General features: G+C 53.3%; 1 protein-coding gene across 2 annotated transcripts; it reads right to left on the bottom strand.

Annotated features, from left to right (window-relative positions):
- Nucleotides 1-6,645: 6,645 nt before the first annotated feature.
- Nucleotides 6,646-17,267, bottom strand: LSM4 (LSM4 homolog, U6 small nuclear RNA and mRNA degradation associated). Of its 2 annotated transcripts, none has more exons than XM_028132482.2 (5): nt 17,137-17,267; nt 13,322-13,363; nt 11,887-11,985; nt 8,915-9,098; nt 6,646-7,506 (listed from the first exon to the last, which is right to left on the bottom strand). In XM_028132482.2, exons 1-5 carry the CDS (start codon nt 17,137-17,139, stop codon nt 7,415-7,417), a joined length of 420 nt encoding a protein of 139 aa, XP_027988283.1. In that variant the 5' UTR covers nt 17,140-17,267; the 3' UTR covers nt 6,646-7,414. The 2 variants fall into 2 exon arrangements, with proteins under 2 accessions (XP_027988283.1, XP_054572788.1); XM_054716813.1 differs by lacking the exon at nt 17,137-17,267 and adding an exon at nt 17,044-17,110.
- Nucleotides 17,268-19,177: the final 1,910 nt, after the last annotated feature.

Below are 19,177 nucleotides of genomic sequence, written 5' to 3'. Positions count from 1 at the left end.
CCCAAACAGGCGCCGAGCGGCCCGAGCTGTGTCCCGGTTAGTTGCCACATCTGCGTGGGCCTCAGTTTCCTCAACCGAACTATATGCAGACCTTCGCCACGGCTCAGCCTTTGGAAGTTCGGGGTGGGGTGGAAGGGGCGGGGTGTGGAAAGGTCAGAACTGGGAGCCCAGACATCTTGGGTGGGGGACCCTGCGCTGCGGGATCCGAATTCCTGGCTAGCGTCGGCTCCCCTCCTCCCTTACCCACCTCCCTTACTTCCTCCGCCCCCTCCTGTCCCTCCCCTCCATTTTCCTCCTCCTCTCCCCCCCTCTCGCCAAGCTTGGCTGCTTTGCTGGGCCGCTAATTAAAAGCAGGGCTGGGGGGAAGGGGACGCCACGCGGTTAACCCCTTCCCCGCTGGTTCCTGGAAGCCTGCCCGGGTCTGGGGAGGGCACGAGTGTCCGATACTGAACCCTCCTCCGCCCGGGACTGAAGGTGCAGGAAAGCCTATTTGATGAATAGGTAGACCAAGGCCAAGGGGCCGGTTCCAAGGCTGGATTAATGAGGGTTGGGGGACCGGGAGCATAGACATATTGGGAAAGAAAGGGGAGAGAGTAGCTGATGTAAAGAGCGAAAGGCAGATATGGAGGAAGGGGGAGAGCAGGAGAGAGAGGGGAGAGAAGTTTAGTGGAGCCAGAGGAGAGGGCCAGCGACCTAGAGTGAAAGGAGGAAGGAGAGACAGCTGGGAAAGGCTGGAGACAGGAAGAACATGTTCATCATGTTTTTCACTGGGATCCATCCTTCTTGGCTGGGACTGAAACGAACCAGTCTTCAATGAAGATGGCGTGACTGTCTCCCAGGGCAGCACAATTGGAGCTGGTGGTGACAGGCACGGATGATCAGGATGATCAGTATGTGGCGATGGTGTGTGTATGGGGGGAGGGGGGCTCATAGGCCACCCCAACTTGTCCTGGAGGCTCCATGGCAGACACCCTGGACTGGCTTGCCCGCTGCCTTTCTGTTCCCACTGTGGGCTTGAACTGAGGGTCCACCTGCCCAGGGAGCTGTAGGTCATTCCAAGGTCCCACTCTGTCCTTGCAGTTCGGATCAGATGGAGAGGACCCAGACACTGGCCTTTCATTGCCTGGTTCCCCCTTCACTCTGCACACTGGCTACTGCCATTCACAAGCTGGGTAAACTAAGGCCCACATTCTTAGGGGCAGGGGGGATGGCTGGAAAAATAGGTAACATGTAATGTCAAGTAGTGCTAAGAGTTAGGAAGAAATTGCAGCGAGGGAGAGTGGAGGGAGTGCAGAGGATCCACCTTCAAAGGGGGTGCTGTGAAGGTGTACCTGAAAGCCCGGAGTAGCACATGCAAAGACCCTGAGGTAGGAATGCACAGTATGTTGGAGGAGAATCCAGGAGGAGGCCTGAGGTGGGGTAAGAAGAGGGGAGATGGGGGAAGTAAGGGTGGGAGGGTCACAGGAGCACCCAGATCATCAGCAGATGGGGTGAAGGGTAGTTGGAGTCCTCACCTACTCTCCCCACCTCATTTTCCCCAGCAGTGCCCATGCCTGGGAGGCTCAGGGGCCATCTTCTCCCCTCTGAGTGCCACCCTGGCCTCCCCACACTCTGGCTTACTGCTTCCCTGTCACCCCCTAGCTCTGCCCACTGCCAGCCCTTCCACAGGATGTTTCCTCGCCTGCAGTACCCCACTGCTTTAGACAGTCCCTGCCCCCTTCCAGGCAGAGCCTGGAAATTCTGCAGGGAGCTGTTTGCTTAGGAGGCAAAAGGGCTGAGAGGCAGGGGGGAATGGGCATCTTGGTCCTTGAGTGCTGTCAGCAGCCTGGGTAAAAATAACTGTGCCCCTGCCCCGGCAATGACGTGAAAGTGGCTGCAATGATGGGGGATGTGCCTGAAGGAGGATCTGGTAGGATCCACGTTGCCATGGCGATGCTGACTCAGGCAGAGGCAGGTAGCAGCATCTGGTACCCAACTGGCCTGTCCCTGTGTTCACAGCACCCTGCCAGGCCCCTACTCTGCAGGGTCCACTCTGGGAGTGGCTTCTGAGACGAGGATGGTAAGACCCTGGGGTTGCTAGATCAGTTCCTGCATCAACCCATCCAGCACCTGCTGAAAGGTGTGAGATCTGAGCCAGTCTCTCCTTCCTGTTCCCATCTCTCAGCCTCTCTTCCTGTCTCTCTCTCTCAGAGTACAGTCCAAACCCTTCCCCACACATCCCAGAACCTGTAGCGGCTGTCCATTCCACCTTCCTCTCTCCCGGTCATTTGTTCTCCAGGCACACTAGCCTATGCTTTTCCTCCAGCACATCAGCCCACTCCCACCTCAGGGCCTTTGCACATACAGGTCTGCCTGGAAGACCATGAGGGTCTTCACCTGGCATTTATCTTGTTTGATTCTTGGCTTCCTTATTATCTGTTTCTACCCCCATCTCCAGAGTATGGTCTGTGGTTCCTCTGGAGGCCGGTCTGCCAATTTTTCCCTCACTGGGAAATGGGCAAACGGGCAAGGTGGTCACAGTGTGACCGCATGGAGAAGGTGCAGATTAAGCGCTTACAACTGTGCCTAGCAGAGAGTAAACATTCAGTAAGCACTTAGAAACAGTCCAAGTTCCATGAGCTGCTAAAGGTCCATCCACACAGAATATTATTCAGCCACAAGGAGTGACACACTACAATGTGGATGAACCTCGAAAATGATGCTGAGAGAAACCAGACACAAAAGGCCACATGTTGTATGATTTCATTTATGTGAAATGTCCAGAACAACCAAATCCATAGGTACAGGAAGAGATTCGTGTTTTAGGGGCTGGTGGAGGTGGGAATAGATATGGTTTCTTTTTGGGATGAAAATGTTCTGGAACTAGATAGAGGTGGTTGCACAATACTGTGAAGGGCACCAAATGCCACCAAACTTTATTTTAAAAGGGTTAATTTTATGTTAGTGAATGTTACTCACTTAGAAATAATAAAAAGGACATTGGGTAAAAACAGGAAATCTGGCCCTTGCCGATGTGGCTCAGCTGGTTGGGTGTCGTCCTGTGCACCGAAAGTTGCCAGTTTGATTCCTGGTCAGAGCACATCCCGAGGTTGCCAGCTTGATCCTGGTGGGGGCGTGCAGGAGGTAACCACTTATTTCTCTCCCTCCCTCTCCCATCTTCTCTGTCAGGACAGAGCGTGACAGGAGGCTGAATGGCTGGGATGACGTCAAAGACGTCTGGGTGCCTTGAAGAGGACAGTCTGCCTCCCAGGGGAGAGGGAGAAAGAAGGACCTACAATCTATGTGGGGTCTCACAGCAAGTAGGGGAGGCTATGGGGTTCAGTCCAGCTGAGGGCTCTTTTGGGGAGCCTGCTTTCTGCAGACTTGTGGACACAAACAGCAAGAATAATTTTCTCGCCCTGGCTGGTTTGGCTCAGTGGGTAGAGCGTCAGCCTGCGGACCCAAGGGGCCCGGGTTCGGTTCATTTCTGGTCAGGGGCACATGCTTGGGTTGTGGGCTCAATCCCCAGTAGGGGGCATGCAGAAGGCAGCCAATCAATGATTCTCTCTCATGATTGATGTTTCTATCTCTCTCCCTCTCCCTTCCTCCCTGAAATCAATAAAAATATATTTTTTAAAAACCAATTTTCTCGTTTTTAAGGAAAACAGTAAGATATCCCTGGATAGTGTTGCTGCACCCAGGCATCCCCCTCCAAGAATAGACTTCTAGGGGTTTCAGAAAAGGTTGTTTTTCCAGAATGTTCTGGGAAAACTGCATCCTGGTCTCCATGGTGACAATGGAGGGAGGCCACTGCGCCACAGTCCACATGCATTTAGAGAAAACCTCCAACCCTGGTCACCAGGGACATTCAATGTGCTGGAGGGTCACAACATGGAGGGACAGGACCTGGGGTGCTCACAGGAATGGTTTTCAAAGGAACAGAGAAGGGAATGAGGGAGGGGAAGGCTCATGAGGACCCGCAGAGTATTTTTAGGTACTGAATGTAGCCCTGAAATATTTCCACGGCCACTCCCGAGAGTGAGCTGGGTGACTATTTCAGTGCCTGGTTCCAGTGGAGGCGGGGCAAGGATGAGTCACCTCTGGGTGACTGGGCCTAGACCCGAAGGGCCTGCAAGGTGACTGCTCACCAGCCCAGGCCAGGCATCTGGTGCCAGCCTCTGGGGCATAGAAGACAGTGGCCTGGCCACTGCCCACCAGATGGCATCACTGCTCCCACCCCCACCCCCCCCCCCAGACAATGGGCCAAGCTTCCTGACCTGGAGATTTACAGAGATGAAGAGGGTCCTGGGGGAGGCTCAGGCACTCCACAGGTGCTCACTGAAGCACCACGGAGCTTCAAGCATGAATAGAGCGTTTGTTGTATACGAAGCATTCCCTCCTGTAACCCTCCCAACAACCCCGTGAGGTAGACTCAGACCCGTAACCAGCAAGGCATGGCGGGGTTAAACCTGCAGGGCCCCTTATGGGCCTTGAACCCTGTCCCTCAGCTGAAACCACAGTAAGGGGAGTGAATTTTTAAGCAGGAGGCTATCTTGCCTGCTCCCTGCCCCAACTGACTCGAGACTCCTGACTGTGCTTGACACAACAGAACTGAGAGAAGGTAAATGGATCCTCTAAGTTCAAGGATGAAACAGGGAGGAGCTATGTGACTAGGGTCAGGAACCCATCCTCTCTGTGCCTATGTATGGGAGCAGGCCATAGAATCTCAGGGAGCTTGCACTTGCTGTTCCTACAACCTGTTCTCTACTCTCCTTGTCCTTCCAGAGCTGGTTTGACTGTGTCCCCTCATTGAGGCCTCCCCCTCCACTCTGTGGAAAGGTCCCTCAGGGTCCTGGACTTACTGTGGAAGGGGCAGCTCATTTGCCTGGGTCCTCATGGCAGCCTTGCTCCTTGTTCCACCTCATGGCCTCCATGAGGGGCTTTACTGGTTTCTTAAAACCAATAAAGAAGTTCCGAGTCCCCAGAACTACCTCTTCCTGGTCTGGCTTCACCCTGGCCCTGTGTTCCAGAGCCCTCTATTGCTTCCCATCTCAGTCAGGGCCTGCCCCCAACCCACTTCCTGCCCCCTCACTTTGCTCCCATCACCAGTCTGCACAGAGCCTTTGCATGGGCTGTTCCTCCATCTGAACTTCCCCAAGAGAGCCGGCTCCCTGGCCTCCCTCAAGCCCTTCTCACACATCACCTTCTTGCCTTCTCTGACCACCTCTACTTCCCACCTTTGCTTTCTTCTCCTCCAAAAGCACCTGGATGGGTTGTGGCCTCTGTCCTAAGCCAGCCCTCTGCTCCTGCTGTGACAGGTGGCCTCTCCCATTGAGTGGACAGCAGGCCTTCTCCTGAACCCCCCTCCCCTGGCTAAGCAGCCAGCCCTTTGTCCACAGGGGGATGGCAGAGGACCCTGGAGCACATGCTGAGCCACTGGAGACACTTACTGCCAATGCCAGGAGGTGCCTGGCACCAAGGTCCAACTGGAGGGTGGGAAGGACAGCTGCCATCACACCTCCTGGAGGTGGTGGTGGTGGTAGGTTCAGTGCAGGCTTCAAGGAGGAATGACTTGGAGGTGTGTGCAGGCAAGGGTGATACAGAAAAGCAACAGACACCTCCCAAACAGCTGTATCTACTGGTATGTCCCGGAAATGGGCTCTTGGCCCCAGGCTAAATCACACCTGAGCAAGTGAGGCTCCCTGATGGCCACCAGGAGCAAACTCCAGGGGGAGGAGGTCACCGCCACAGTTGAGGATCCTGCATTGTCTGCTGAGAGGGCGCAGGCACTGCTGGCAGACCAAGACAGAAAGATTGAGGCCCCTTACTTTTGGTTTCTCTTCTTACTGAGGGTTTGAGTTTTCTTGGAACCAATAAGGAAGAAGACAAACAGCTGTCCTAACGGCCAGCTCAAGACAGGGCATTCAGGAAGCCCAGACACCTAAGTGCAGGGCTAGGGCAGTGGCTTATGTCTGGGGTAAGATGACAGGACAGCTAGCCAAGCTGCCCTTTGGAAAGGTGAGGGCCGGGTGGGCACACCAAAATTACGTAGACTTGGCATGGGCTGGGGCTAAGGACAATGTGGTGACCAGAAACAGGCTCATAGCCCTGAACTTCAGAAGGATACAAGGTGCTGGGGGCCTCTGGACGCTCTTAGTCCAAATCACAGTTAAACTGCCAGGAGCAGGCCTCCAAAAGACTTCCCATCACAGCCCATGGGCTACTCGATCCCAGAGCCCGCGTTTCATCAAAGCTCCACCAGACAGAACACCTGTGACAGGAGCCTGTTCCCAACCCCTCAGACCAGGAACCCAGAGGCCTTCTGCAGAGAGAGATGATGCTATGAGGTGGGGGTGGGAGCCAGTAGGCACCCACAAGGCCCAGCCTTGCCACCAACACTCCGCTGTTTTGCAAGAACCATTCACACCAGAGTTCACCCAAACAGAGAAGGCAACTGACTGAAGTAATGTTTGGATTTTCTTAAGCCTCTTCCCTCTTCTCCAAGGCACCACCATCCACATTGTGTGAAACTCTTGCCTTTCATAAGAAAATGTAGAAGGACATGGTAGAAGTCCTGTTGAAAATGCTTACCCTCGGCGAGATGTGCTGCAGGCCTAGAAAGGAAACTTCTCATTATGTGCCCAGTGGTTCAAAAGAAACTTCGGATTTGTGGCTTGTAGTTGTTTTGTTTTTATTTTTGTAACACAAAAGAGGGAGAAAGGCAAAGGAACAGGGCCCAACCAAGGCCCCACAACAGCATCTGAGGCACATGTCTGTGCGGATTTGTTTTGAAAAGACAGTTTCAGGTCTGTCACAGGAAAACTCCCTGGACTGTCAACCTCAGTGTAAAGACCTTAAAATGAAAACTTCCCATCTGTTTTCCACACAGGGGTCCAACAAGAGATACAAAACAAACCCATTTGGAAAATGCCCCCGTTAGCACAAGGAGGAAGGCTCTACAGATGCATTAACACACAGAACCTTCCAGAAATCAAGTTGGCTGTGACTTCACAAAGTCAAAACCAAATAATATTTCCAACTGTAGAAATGCTGGCTTAAAAAAAAAAAAAAAAGGACTTAATGCCCTGGCCAGCGTGGCTTGGTTGGTTGGAGCACTGTCCTGTACACCAAAAGGTTGCAATTTCAATTCCCAGTCAGAGCACATATCCAGGTTGCGAGTCCCAGTCAGGGTACATGCCGGAGGCAGTAGATCGATGTTTTTCTCACATCGATGTTTCTCTCTCTCTCTCCCTTCCTCTATCAAAAATCAATTTAAAAATTAAAAAAAAAGACAACATAAAAAGGACCACAAAATGCACAGGTGGGGTCCCCCAACACCTGCCTCTTTTTTTCTGTTCTGAACAGACTCATGGACTGGCGCAGATATACAGCCTGCTGGGGAAGGGCTTAAGTCTCTGGGGGTCGCAGGGCCAGCTCACTGTTTACCCGCCTGCCTGCCGGGCTTCTTTTCTGGCTGACCTCTGCCAGTGCCTGGGATCCCGCCTCTGCCACGGCCGCCAAACACACCTGCAGGACAGAAGTGGGGGCTGCATGGGAGCCAGGCTCCAGGGCATTCTAACCCCCTGAGTCTCGTGGCTCCCCTATGTAAAGTGGGGAAAAGCAGGCTGAAAATCTGGGATGGAGTGTCTGACCAGAGCTGGGTATGGGTGGTGCTCGAGAATGTTCTCAGTGTGACCGAAGAGACCAGATCCCCCAGGTTGCAAAGGGTATGAAGAAGGACAGAGGACCACAAGTCACATTGGGGCTTGGGTCAGGCTTCCTGGAAGAGAGGGACCGGGGCTGGGGTGAGTGGTCACGGGAGAGGGGAGCAGGAGCCAGGACAGGGGCAGGACTCTGGCCAGGGGTGGAGCAGAGACCCCCCCAACTCTGAGGCTGAGGTATACACTGGGGACCCAGGACCTCCTTCACATTAACACCATCCTGTAGGTCCAGAGACTAATGCTGGCATGGGTTGCCCCATCTCACCTCTCATGGTCAAGACCAGCTTTGCCAAGGTGGCTTCTCTTCAGAGTGGCCTGCGCAGGCCACTCCCCCTGCCCTCCTTGCAGCTTAGTCACCATTGGTACCCCCCAGTGCAAAGAGCCTGGCCTCAGGTATCAGACAGGCCCTGAGAACCCAGGGCCCACTAACCCCCCGTTTCTGTCAACCCTCCACCTGGAGTGCCCTCCTGCCCTCTTCCTGTGGTTCACTCTGTCACCCGAGTCTGGCTGAGAGCTGGCTCCAGGCCTGGCATTCAGAAGGTCCACACATAAGGAAGAGAAAAGGCCAGGCCACTCCAAGAACAGGAACCCAACCAGGAAGGTGGGGCTTAGAGATGGCCTCTAGGCTCAGGCCCCAGCTGACTGCACAACAAATTTAAATTGTATGCCAGGGTTGTCATGTCGAGGCAGTGAGGGGAGTCTATAAAAAAGGTGTGACCTTGGCATCAAGGAGTCAGGGCAGGGAAGGGTCCTGTGCCAGGCCCTGAGTTGGGGTCCTTGCTCGCAGCCTGATGAGGCGGGCACTGCCAGATCCTCTCTACAGAGGGGAAACTGAGACTTGGGGAGGTGCCATGCCATGCCCAGAGATGGGTTTAAAGCCCAGGTCTGCATGGCACCAGATCAATCCGCTGGGCACCAAGGACTCAGCTAGGACCCCGGGTTGGGGCCTGGGACAGATGGCAGTCAGCAAAAGCCACTCCACAGAAGAGCCCTGTGAGTCACAGCTCCCCTGGCTCTGCTGCGGGGGTAGGGGGTGGGGTAGGGGTGGGGGTGGAGTTGAGGGGAGAGGCTCAGAGCCAGGCCTGCTGCACTGTGAGAGCACCAGCCAAGAATGTCAACACTGGGCTGAAATAGATGCCACGTGCTGCAGCCACTCGCTGTGTGTGTGTGTGTGTGTGTGTGTGTGTGTGCGCGCGCGTGTGTATAGGACCTACCTCGTCCAGCACCCCCCATGCCACGGCCTTTCTGCTGCTTCTGCTGCTGCAGGCCACCACGGCCACGACCCTTGGCCACCACCTCTTCTTTGACCATGTCAATGATCTCATCGGGGATGCGCAGGTACTTGATGGTGCTGCCGCGGATGTAGCACTCGGGCATCCGCCAGAACTTGTCCCCATCCTGCACAAGAGGGGGTGGGGATCTCAGATCCATGCAGGTCCCTTCAGAGTGGGTGCAGACAGCTGGGTGCCACCTGTATCTCTGGTATCGCCGCTGTAGGCTACCAAGTTCACAGTCCCAGATATGACACGAGACCCCTCCAAAGGGGTCTCAACAGACCCTCAAGCACCCATGGCACATGAGGAAGAGCAGCAGAGCTACATGGAAGATGGTATCAACCTGTCCTCCAATGTGGAATGGGGTTTGTTACCTGCAGCCCAAAGCTCAGGGTGGGGGGCTGCCCTATGCACCAGGTGCTGCCACAACCCACCTCCTGTCTGCACCTGTCCCCAGCCTTCTAGAACCCACCTTCTGGAACCTTTCCTAGAGAGGTGCCATGCCATGCCCAGACACAGGTAGGCATGGAGACCAGGGCTTAAAGCCCAGGTCTGTGTGGGCACCAGATCAATCTGCTGGGCTGGACCTACAGCTGACTCATTTATTCATCCAACTATCTCCAGGCAGAGGCTGAGCTTGGTGTGGGACACAGGCCAGCAGAAGAGACCCTATGTGACAGGTGAAGAAGTCCAGGAAGGAAATGGGGAGGCAGGTTTGGTGTTGGCCAGCGTTAGCTCCCCAAGATGCCAATTTTCAGGGGAGCTCATTGAGGCTGGAGAGACAAGGGGGCTTGCAAAGTAAAAACCCTGTGGTTCCTAGGATGCAGACTTCCCTTCCCCCAACCCCATATCCTGGAATCAGCTCAAGGCCTTCCCCTGAAGTCCCCTCCTGCTGCCCTTGGGCAGGAGCCTAGGGCCTCCTATTAGTTTCCCAGCCCCACCCCTATTGCCGAGAGCCAGAAGCCTGGGTAGCCTTTTCCTCCCCCCACACCCTTAGAAATCAGACCAAGACCTCTCCCTGCTTAGAACCCAGTCAGGGTCCCCTTGGCCAAGGACCAGGTCCAAACACAGTATGGCTCCTGAGCGCCCAAGATCCAGCCCCACCCTGGCTGCCCTCTCTGGGTACTCAACACACCTTCCAGATGAAACTTTCTGGAACACACAAGGAGGGATTTCCTGCCTCTAGGACTTTGCACACACCGTTCCCACCTTTCCTTGTCCAGCTAACTCTGGTCCTTGACAGGGCTTGCCTTCCAGGCTCCCTGAAATCCCCAGTCCTCTCACTTGACACTCACCAGCAGTCTGGTCTGGCCCAGCACAAGCACTCGGAGGGTCAGACAGAATATTCGAGGGCTAACTCTTCCCAGGAACATACATGAGCTCCCATCCCACACAGGAACCCCACGAGGCCGTGCACATTCCTTTCCCAGAAAGAGTGGGCAAGGGGCCAAGTCTATGGGGATGCAAAGTACAGCCAGATAGAAACAGAAGGATTCCATGGAAGCTGGAGGCCAGGGCTGGGGCTGGCTGCTCCTTGATTGGCTCTCCCTCAGCCAAGGCCAGGCCAGGCTCAGAATGCTCCCTGCAGGAACCTCACTCTGCTTTCCATGGCAGTAGTTTAGCGCCCGCCAACCCGGGTTCCCCGGACTCTGCCACCCACTGCCGAAGGGATTTCAAACCTCATCCCAGCCTCTCCTCCCAACCACCTGTCACAGAGGGAACTGCCCAGAGGAGCCATGTTTCTAGGCGTAGTTGACTCTGGAGGCTGGACCAAACTTTCCGCAACCCCCGTGGGTTGTTCTACAAGTGGACACAGACCTACTGGGCATGTGCAGAAAGACATGCAAGCCAGGCCATGCATTGCAGCACTGTCTGCTGAAGCCATAATGGAGCTGCCCACACACCTGCTGCCTGGCATGTGGCAAGAAAACCAGGGGAGAGCTTCTAGCTGATGTGGAAGCTCCACAGTGTATCATTACAAGAGACAGGTCATGGAGCTGTGTAGGTGAGGGAAGGGGTCATGCCCACTCGTCTGCCCGTTGGGGTGTGAACCATGCAGAAGGATGAACCAGGGGTAGGGGGGCTCGCTTGCTGTGCTGTACTCTGGCATGGCAAACCCTAGGGGCACGCTACCCTCAGGCTCAAGACAGCTCCAACCTGGCTAAGGCCCCCAGCAGCTTCTTCCTTTGTAACCTGGGGGGCTACTGCGGGCCTGGGGACTAAGACTGGAATCCAGGCAGGATAGAGCCCATGCACGTCAGTGGGAGAGCGCCTGCCTCCACCGCCATCCTTGTCCTCATGGCTCTGGGGTCTCCCCAGCCTGTGACCCCAGGGATACTTCCCCAGCCCTGGGAGCTCAGGTTCTGGCCCTGCAGTTCCTGGCTTCAGGCCTGGGGAGGTGAGCGAGGCTCTGTCCTTGCCGCCAGATACCCTCTGGCCACACCACCATGGCCTGCAGCCTGGAACAGCAGCAGCCAAGGCTGACAGGAGGGTAGGGTCTGCCTGCCCACAGACTTGTAGCCAGAAGCACCCCCTCAGGCCCGAGTCTGTCTTTGTCAGGGGTGGAAGCAGGGGCAGGAGGAGAGGGATAGCAGATCAGTACCTGATCAGGAAACATCCCACAGGTGCAAAGTCCTCACAGGTGCAGAGTCCAGGACCCTGGGAGGCCCTGCTCCTCCCTCAGGCCCCACCCTGGGTAGGATGACCTGTGATAGGCTGAGGAAGCCCCCCTACTCCTCCCAAAAGGTGCAGGAAAGGGCCTTCACTTAATTTGGAAGCCAGAATGCTGAAGCTCTGTAAGCCTCCAGTCCCAGCGAGCACTCCTGGTCACACTGCCCCTACTCCCCATGCCCGCCCGCCCCACCCAATGGCCCCCAGGTGTCAGGCACAGACTCCAGCTCACGGGTACTCACCCTAGATGTGCAGATCACCTCGCGCAGGTTGATGTTCATCCAGTTGTCACAGCTTACCAGGTGTCCATTGTACGTCTCCCCGTTTTTAAGCTCCACTAACTGGAGAGAAACGGGTCCCAAGTCAGCCAGGGGTCCCAAAGGAGGTGCAGCCCTGCCAGTAAGAGTAGCCCTAATCTCATTCAGGTATGTCCTCAGCTCCTTTCAGTACCCAGGGGCCACTGCACACAGTGCCTAGGCCCCCAGAGAGGCCCATCTTTCAGGGACATATTCCGCTTTCTCTGTACACTTTGCTGGGCATTTCTACAAGGAAACCTTTTGTTTTTGGTGAGGAAAAAGGACCCAAAACCCAGTAAAAACAACAAAGGCTGTGATTTAAAAACAAACAAACGAATACTCAGCCCTGGCCCGTGTTGCTCAGTGGTTAGAGCCTCAGCCTGAGTATCTAAGGTTCAAGGGTTCTATTCCCAGTCATACCTGGGTTGCAGGTTTGATCCCTAGCCTCTAGTCAGGGCGCACGAGGGAGGCAACCAATCTGTGTGTCTCTCTCACATTGTTGTTTCTCTCTCCCTCCTTCCCTTGCAAACTCTCTAAAAAACAACCAATGGAAAAAAATATCCTCAGGTGAGGATTAACAACAACAAAAAAGAACCAACTCAGATATTTGTGAAGGCATACATCCCTGTGAAAAGGCGTACATGAACATTCATAATAGCCGAATATTCCACAAATAGCCAAAAGATAGAAAAAATAAAATGTACATCAACTGATGAATGGATAAACACATTGTGGTCCATCTACACAATGGAATATTCTTCAGCCATAAAATACCACAATATGGATGAACCCTGAAAACATGCTGAGTGCAAGAAGCCAAACACATAGGCCACATGTTATACGACCCCATTTATATGAAGTGTCCAGAAGAGGCAAATCCATAGAGACAGAAAGCGGATTTGTGGTTCTCAGGGATTGGGCAAGAAGCGTGGGAGGAACTGCTAATGAGCATGGGGTCTCCTTTTGGATGATGGAAATGTTCTGGATCCAGAGAGAGGTGATGGTTGTGCAACACTGTGAATTTACTAAAGGCCACTGCATTATTCATTTTAAGGGGCTGAGTTTTGAGGTATCTGAATTACATTGAATAAAAAGCACACACATGTATCGCAGAATTAGTTAACCTGCTGGGAAAATGAATGGAGGGGGCTTCCACTATAAGTCTCTCCTGCGTTTGACATTTTTAATAAGCACTATTCCTTTTGTAAGCAGCAACAATGACACTGGTCCTGACCCGTGTGGGAAGTAAGAGAACAGCTGCTGTTTTGTGGACAGGCGGGGAAGCAGGTTTGGCTAGAGGCACCTCACCCTTTGCCCAGTGTCCCCATCCCTGTGCTAAGGCTGGTCCCCACTGAAACTCGCTGTCCCAGATGGTACATACCATGGGGTGATTCTGAGCCGTCTTCAGCAGTGACAATGGGAGCTGAAATGCAAGCAAAAGTACAAGATTTGTCTGTTTCATCAGCTCCTGGGAGCCCCAGGCCTCTGGGCAGGGTCCCACAATAGCACCAGGAGTACAGGAGCACATATGCCTGACCCGCTAAGGGAGAGGCATTCTCCTCATTCTGCACAACCCCAGGACACACACCTGCCTCCCTCTCAAGGCCCTCTCTCCTCCCAGAGGCAGCCAACACCTAGGCCCAGTGCTGTTTCTTTGGTATTTTTTTTATAACTCACACTGTACATTTTCCTCACACCCACCATGCTTATCAGCAGCATCACAGTATACAGGTCCCTCTGCTGCTGTTTTGCTCAACTGATATTTAAGATGCATCCACATGGATACACCCAACTCCAGGTCTCATTCCCAGCACTGCATATGGCTATTGTCACACCCTCTTTACAGATGGGGGTGCTGAGGCTCAGAGAATGCTGCCCAGCCCTAGAGCTAGTAAGAGAGAGCTTGGTTTGACTCTGTCTGTCTGAAGCCAGAGGGCAGCCCCAATTGGACCAAGAGTGACTCAGCCAAGCACAATGGGGAGTCCACCTTGATCTGAAGAGGCCACATCTGAACTGGGTTTTCAAAGACAGGAATTCACAGGTAAGAGGAAGAAACATTCAAGAAAAAGTTTGTGGTTATTGCAAGAGATGGCAGACAAAGGGTGGAATCTTTTGAAGCTCACCCAGATAAGGTAGGCTTTTAAGATATTACTGAATTTAAGATTTTCCCATCATTACTGAATTTCTTTTTAATAACCAACACGGTGCAACTGGGAAAAATTCAGCTCTTCTCATTTTGGGAACACAAATCAGGACCCATACACTGGAGCCACCTCTGGCTCTCCAGAAAGTGACTAAGGTGGTAGTGCTTGGGTCCAGGTCCAGTGGCAGCCCAATCAGTATGGCTAGATGAAGGTTCTGGACTAAGGACCCTGCAGACAGGAAACTGCCTCAGGGAGCAAGAGGTTTTGCTTCATCCTGCCCTGGCCTCACACTACTCATTCCATATGGGGCAGCTGTTTCTCCAGGTGGTAGAATGGAAACTATCTCCTGTGGAGGCTGGAAATGGCCCTCAACCCCCACAGTGTGGCTCTCCATGGAAGGGCTTGGGTTGGGGGCCAATCCAATATCCCACAGGCCTTCCCCAGAAGAGTCACCAGGGGAGGTCCAGCGACAACAGGAAGCCAGGCCCAAGCCCACTTCCTGCACTGGCTTCCTGGACTGGCAAGATAAGAACGAGCCACGTGGAGGAGAGGCAGCTGCTCTAGGGAGGATGGGCAGGTTGGAGACCAACGTGGCCAACCCACAGCTCCTGCCCTCTCCTTTGGGTGCATCTGTGTGACACGGCACCAGGCCGTGAAGGAGAAACTCCCAGGAGGATCAGAATGGCACTTGGGGCCACGCGCCCAGACTACCTTTTACTATGGAGAAGCTGTGGGCTTTCCTGGGCAAGTGGGAATCTGAACCAAGGCGATGAGACACCTGGGTTCTGCTCCCAGAACACTGGAAAGGGGACAGGGTCAGGCTAGTCCTGGAATGTGAGAATGAAAAATGGACTCAGTTGCCAAGAAGTAGAGGGAGGGTCAGAGGAAGGAGTTGCCCAGGGAAACAGAGCAAGGTCATAAGCCAGTGAAAGTAGGCCGATGCCCGTCAGCAAGGGATCCACAGATGTCTTTTATGACACATACATCCCCTACGCTGACGATGGCCTCTCGCAGGTCACCACCTTGTCCCAGCTACTGGCAGCACAGTTCTGGAGGACCCACATCCTCCACAGATGTCACTGGCTGTGCCCTATCCACAAAGGAGCTGAGGATGTCTGAAACACATAAGGGACCAGCACCTGCTCCCAGCCCTCCCCTGACTTCCCTCTCACTCACTCCCCAGGAGGGCCAGACCTGACAAGGCTCCAGCAAATAAGCACATTCTGCTCCTCACACCATGCAGGTTCCTATTGCTCAACCTTTGTTCCTGCGATTCCCTCTGCCTGGGGTGCCTTCCCCCAGGCTGGTTGCCGCTCAAACACCACCTCCCTCTGCCAGGACCTCATAATAACCCCATTTAGGAAACGAGGTTTCCACCTGGGCCACCCTCTGCTGTTTCCATTATAGCACTTAGCCAGTCTCTAATTATCTTGTTTACTTGTCTCCCTGGCTAGACTTGAAACACCACGCCTTTTGCTAGACTGGAAAACTCAGAAGGTGTGGTCTTTGTCCAATGCCAAGCAGTCCACCAGGTGGACTAAGAAAATATTTGCTGAATAAATACAAGGGAAATACACATACTGCCCAGGAAGGTACATGCATTCCACCCGCCCCGCCCCACAAATAAGGGAGAAGCTCAAGGGAGAGGTGGCATCCAGACAGCCCTCCACTGCTGCGACCAGGAGCAGTGGCCCTGTCTTGCCATCTCCATCCTCATCCCCAAACTGCTGGAGACGGAGGGAAAAAAAGAAGGGGAGGATACGGGAGAACTTAAAACTCAATGGAAAAGAGGAAGATGCGTGAAGGTGTCAAAAGAAATGGGAGGGGGCCAAACACTCAGTTCCGGGGGAGACTGGAGTTGGGCAAGTCAGAAAAGCTATAGGAAAAGAGGATTCCTTTCTCTGGGCTTTCTCACAACGTTTGGAGTCTGGTTGTCAGGTCTGGGCCAATCCTGGACGAGACCCAATGGGCTCCTGAGGTTCCCAATTCAAAAAGCCGGCGTGGACCATCCCCACATACACACCCAGCCCTCGGCTTCCAGCCGCCAGGACCACAGGGAACTGGGGAGGTGTCATGCCTTGTCTACTCCTGGGCACTTCCAGTTGAAGCAATGAGTCTGCACTTTGCACAGGCACGGTTCTAGACTCTGAGAATATGTCAGGGATAAATACAAAGATTTGCCTCCATGAAGCTTAAAAGAGGGATCATTCTGCTCGTTTCCTCAGGCTGACTCTGCCTTCCAGCAGGGAGGAACCTGATCCCTTCTCTCCTGTACTAGTCAGCAACATTTGTGGGAACCTTCACTAACCCTGAGAAACATGCAGCAATGGTCTGAGTGACTCAGGCGCTCGTAGGCCAAGCACTCGCCCAGGAAGCCCAACTCTGAATTCCTCTGTGGGGGGCCTCCGTTTCCCTGTCAGGGTCTCAGTTTTTTCTTCTGTGAATAAATACAAGGGAAACGCAGTTAGTCCACTCCTGGCTCAGAATACCCTCTCTCCCCTGCTTTGTGATGCAGGGAGAAGAAAAACCCTTTTCTGGATCTGTTTCTCAGCCTGAAAACGAGAGGCACAGGAAGTTGTGCTGCAGCATTCGAAGGGCCTTGCAAACCCCGAAATCCCCGAAACTGGTTTGATTTGAGAACTCAGACGGGCCCCCTACTTCCTCACATTCCAGCTGCCCAATATGAGGTAGCGTGGGTCGGACGCACTCGGGGACACTTCCCTGCCAAACTCACTGCTGCATTCACCGGGCCCTTCAGCGGGTCCCCTTCCTCTCCAGCCTCAGTTTCCCCATCTACAAAGTGGGAGGATGGCGACTAGGTCACTATACTATGGTTACACGTTCGTTCAACCCTAAGTTTTCGGAGACCGACGCGCTGGGTACCCTAGGAGAGCCTCCTGCCCTCTCTGGCCTCAGTTTCTCCTCCTCGGGCCGAGGGCAGGCCCCATTACACACTCACTCCGCGTCGCCCCTGCCCCAGCGCTAGCCCCGAGGGGCCTTGGAGGCCGCGCCCCCGTCTCCTGGCGAGAACACGCCATCACCCTGCCCTCACCATGGTGGCGGCAGGGACCTGGCCCGCCGGTCACTTCCGCCGCGGCCGCCTCCGTTCACGCGCCCGCCGGTAGCGGCCCCGCCGCGCGCCACTAGACTGAATGGAATGGCAGCGACGAGAGCCAGTCCGCACGGGGCTCAAAGGTAAGGCAACCAATCCGTGTGGAATAGGGCGGGGCCTGTTCGGCACGAGGGGCGGGCGGTGCCGTGTTCGCGCCGAAGGAATAAGGGAAAGAGCCGTAAAGTGCCGCGGTGAGTGCTGCAAAACGGGGCGGACCACGTGCGCCGGCACTGGAGGCCTTGTGGGTAAGAGCGCATGCTCATGTGAAGCCCTCGCTGATCTGGGCTCCCCACTGTGGGCAAAACTGGTTATTCCTTACACCTTGCAATTGGAGAAACGAGGCTCCATGGTTATTAGGAAGTGCTTTCGGGCTCCTAACTCTTCTTCTTTTTTTTTTTGCGGGGGGGAGGCTCCTACTCTTCTGATACTATTGTAGTTGGCTTCTGATACTATTGTAGTTGTTCCTCATCAAGGCACATGTTTTGGTAAATTGCCCCTCTGAGACTTAGTTATCCACCCTATAAAACCAGTGTAAAGATAGTGTCTGCTCCATAGAAGGTTTCAGTGAGAATGAAACGAGTTAAGCCATACGGAAGCACTTTGGACAACATCCGGCACATACGAAGCACAATGAATGCATGGGCATGCCACAAATATTTATTGAGCACCTACTACTTGCTTACTCTTGGAAACACAAGTGAACAAACCTGACAAAACTGGCTCTCCTCGGGCTTAGGAGATGGTTGGGGAGACAGGCGGTAAACAAAATGAGTAGGTAAATGTATTCTTTCCTGGGGCTGCTGTAACCAATTACACAATAGAAGTCTGAAATCAGGTGTCAGCAGGTTTGCTTCCCACAAAAGCCCAGAGAGACAATTCACCCCGTGCTGCTCTCCCAGCTTCTGCTAGTTGGCAAGCTTTGTAGTTCCTTGGCTTGTGGACACATCACTCCAATATTGTTTTCTTCACACGGCTTTCTTCGCTCTGTGTGCCTGTGTCTAAATCTTTCTCTCCTTTCTGTTACACGGACACTCCTTTTTCTTAATGGAATCACTCTAAATCCAGGATAATGTCACCTCAAGATCCTTAATTACATCTGCAAAGACCTTATCTATATATATAAAAGGCTAAGTGACCAACGATACGTAAGTCCGATCGTCTGACCCACCGGTACATAGGACGCGCACTGGCAATTTAAAAATAAACGTTGACTGCACATGCACGATACATATAAAGCTCTCGCTCGTGCCAATCACATGCGATGCCAGAATGTATCTGAAGACCAACTATTGGCACTTTGTTGTTGTTATATCATATTGTTGTTTATTAACCAACTTATCAATCATTGTTTTTGTCCATGTTGTTTTTATATCATGTTGTTACTGTTTATTAATCAATTTATTATTTTCATATACATTTTACTAATTTTCTTTCATCTCTGACATTTCTATTATAGAGAAAGGGTGAATAGGGATATTAAAATATTTTGTATTTTAATTTTATAATACTATGTATACTATTTTGACATGTAATTTTTTGCAGTAACGTAATTACTGCACGAATCTTTCTTCTGATTAATTTCCTTTCAATGTACACGAATTCGTGCACTGGGTCACTCGTTTCAAATAAGGTCATACTTACAGGTACCGGGGCTTAGAACATATCTGTCATTATGCTAGTGGATTGGCCAATGACTGACCCCATATAAAGTGCCAGACACTTGTTACCAACAGTTGTCCTTCATGCTTTAGTTTGGGGGTCCTGAGATGAGTACTCAAGGTCACATAGTGTATTCAGGGGGTGACTCCAGGATGCCCCCACTGGGGGTGGAGACCTGGTACAGGAAGGGAAGCATCCTGCAGGGGGCACCAATAAGAAGATGACACAGAAAGCAACCGGAGGTCAGTCCAGCGGGGGACAACAGCATAAGAGCTCATGGCTCATTGTGGTCCCATCCAGGGTCAGGGCAGCTGAGGCATTT

The sequence above is a fragment of the Eptesicus fuscus genome, chromosome 6, assembly GCF_027574615.1.
Source record: "Eptesicus fuscus isolate TK198812 chromosome 6, DD_ASM_mEF_20220401, whole genome shotgun sequence".
In the NCBI taxonomy this organism is placed as follows: domain Eukaryota; kingdom Metazoa; phylum Chordata; class Mammalia; order Chiroptera; family Vespertilionidae; genus Eptesicus; species Eptesicus fuscus.
This window is presented reverse-complemented; position numbering and strand designations above follow the sequence as displayed.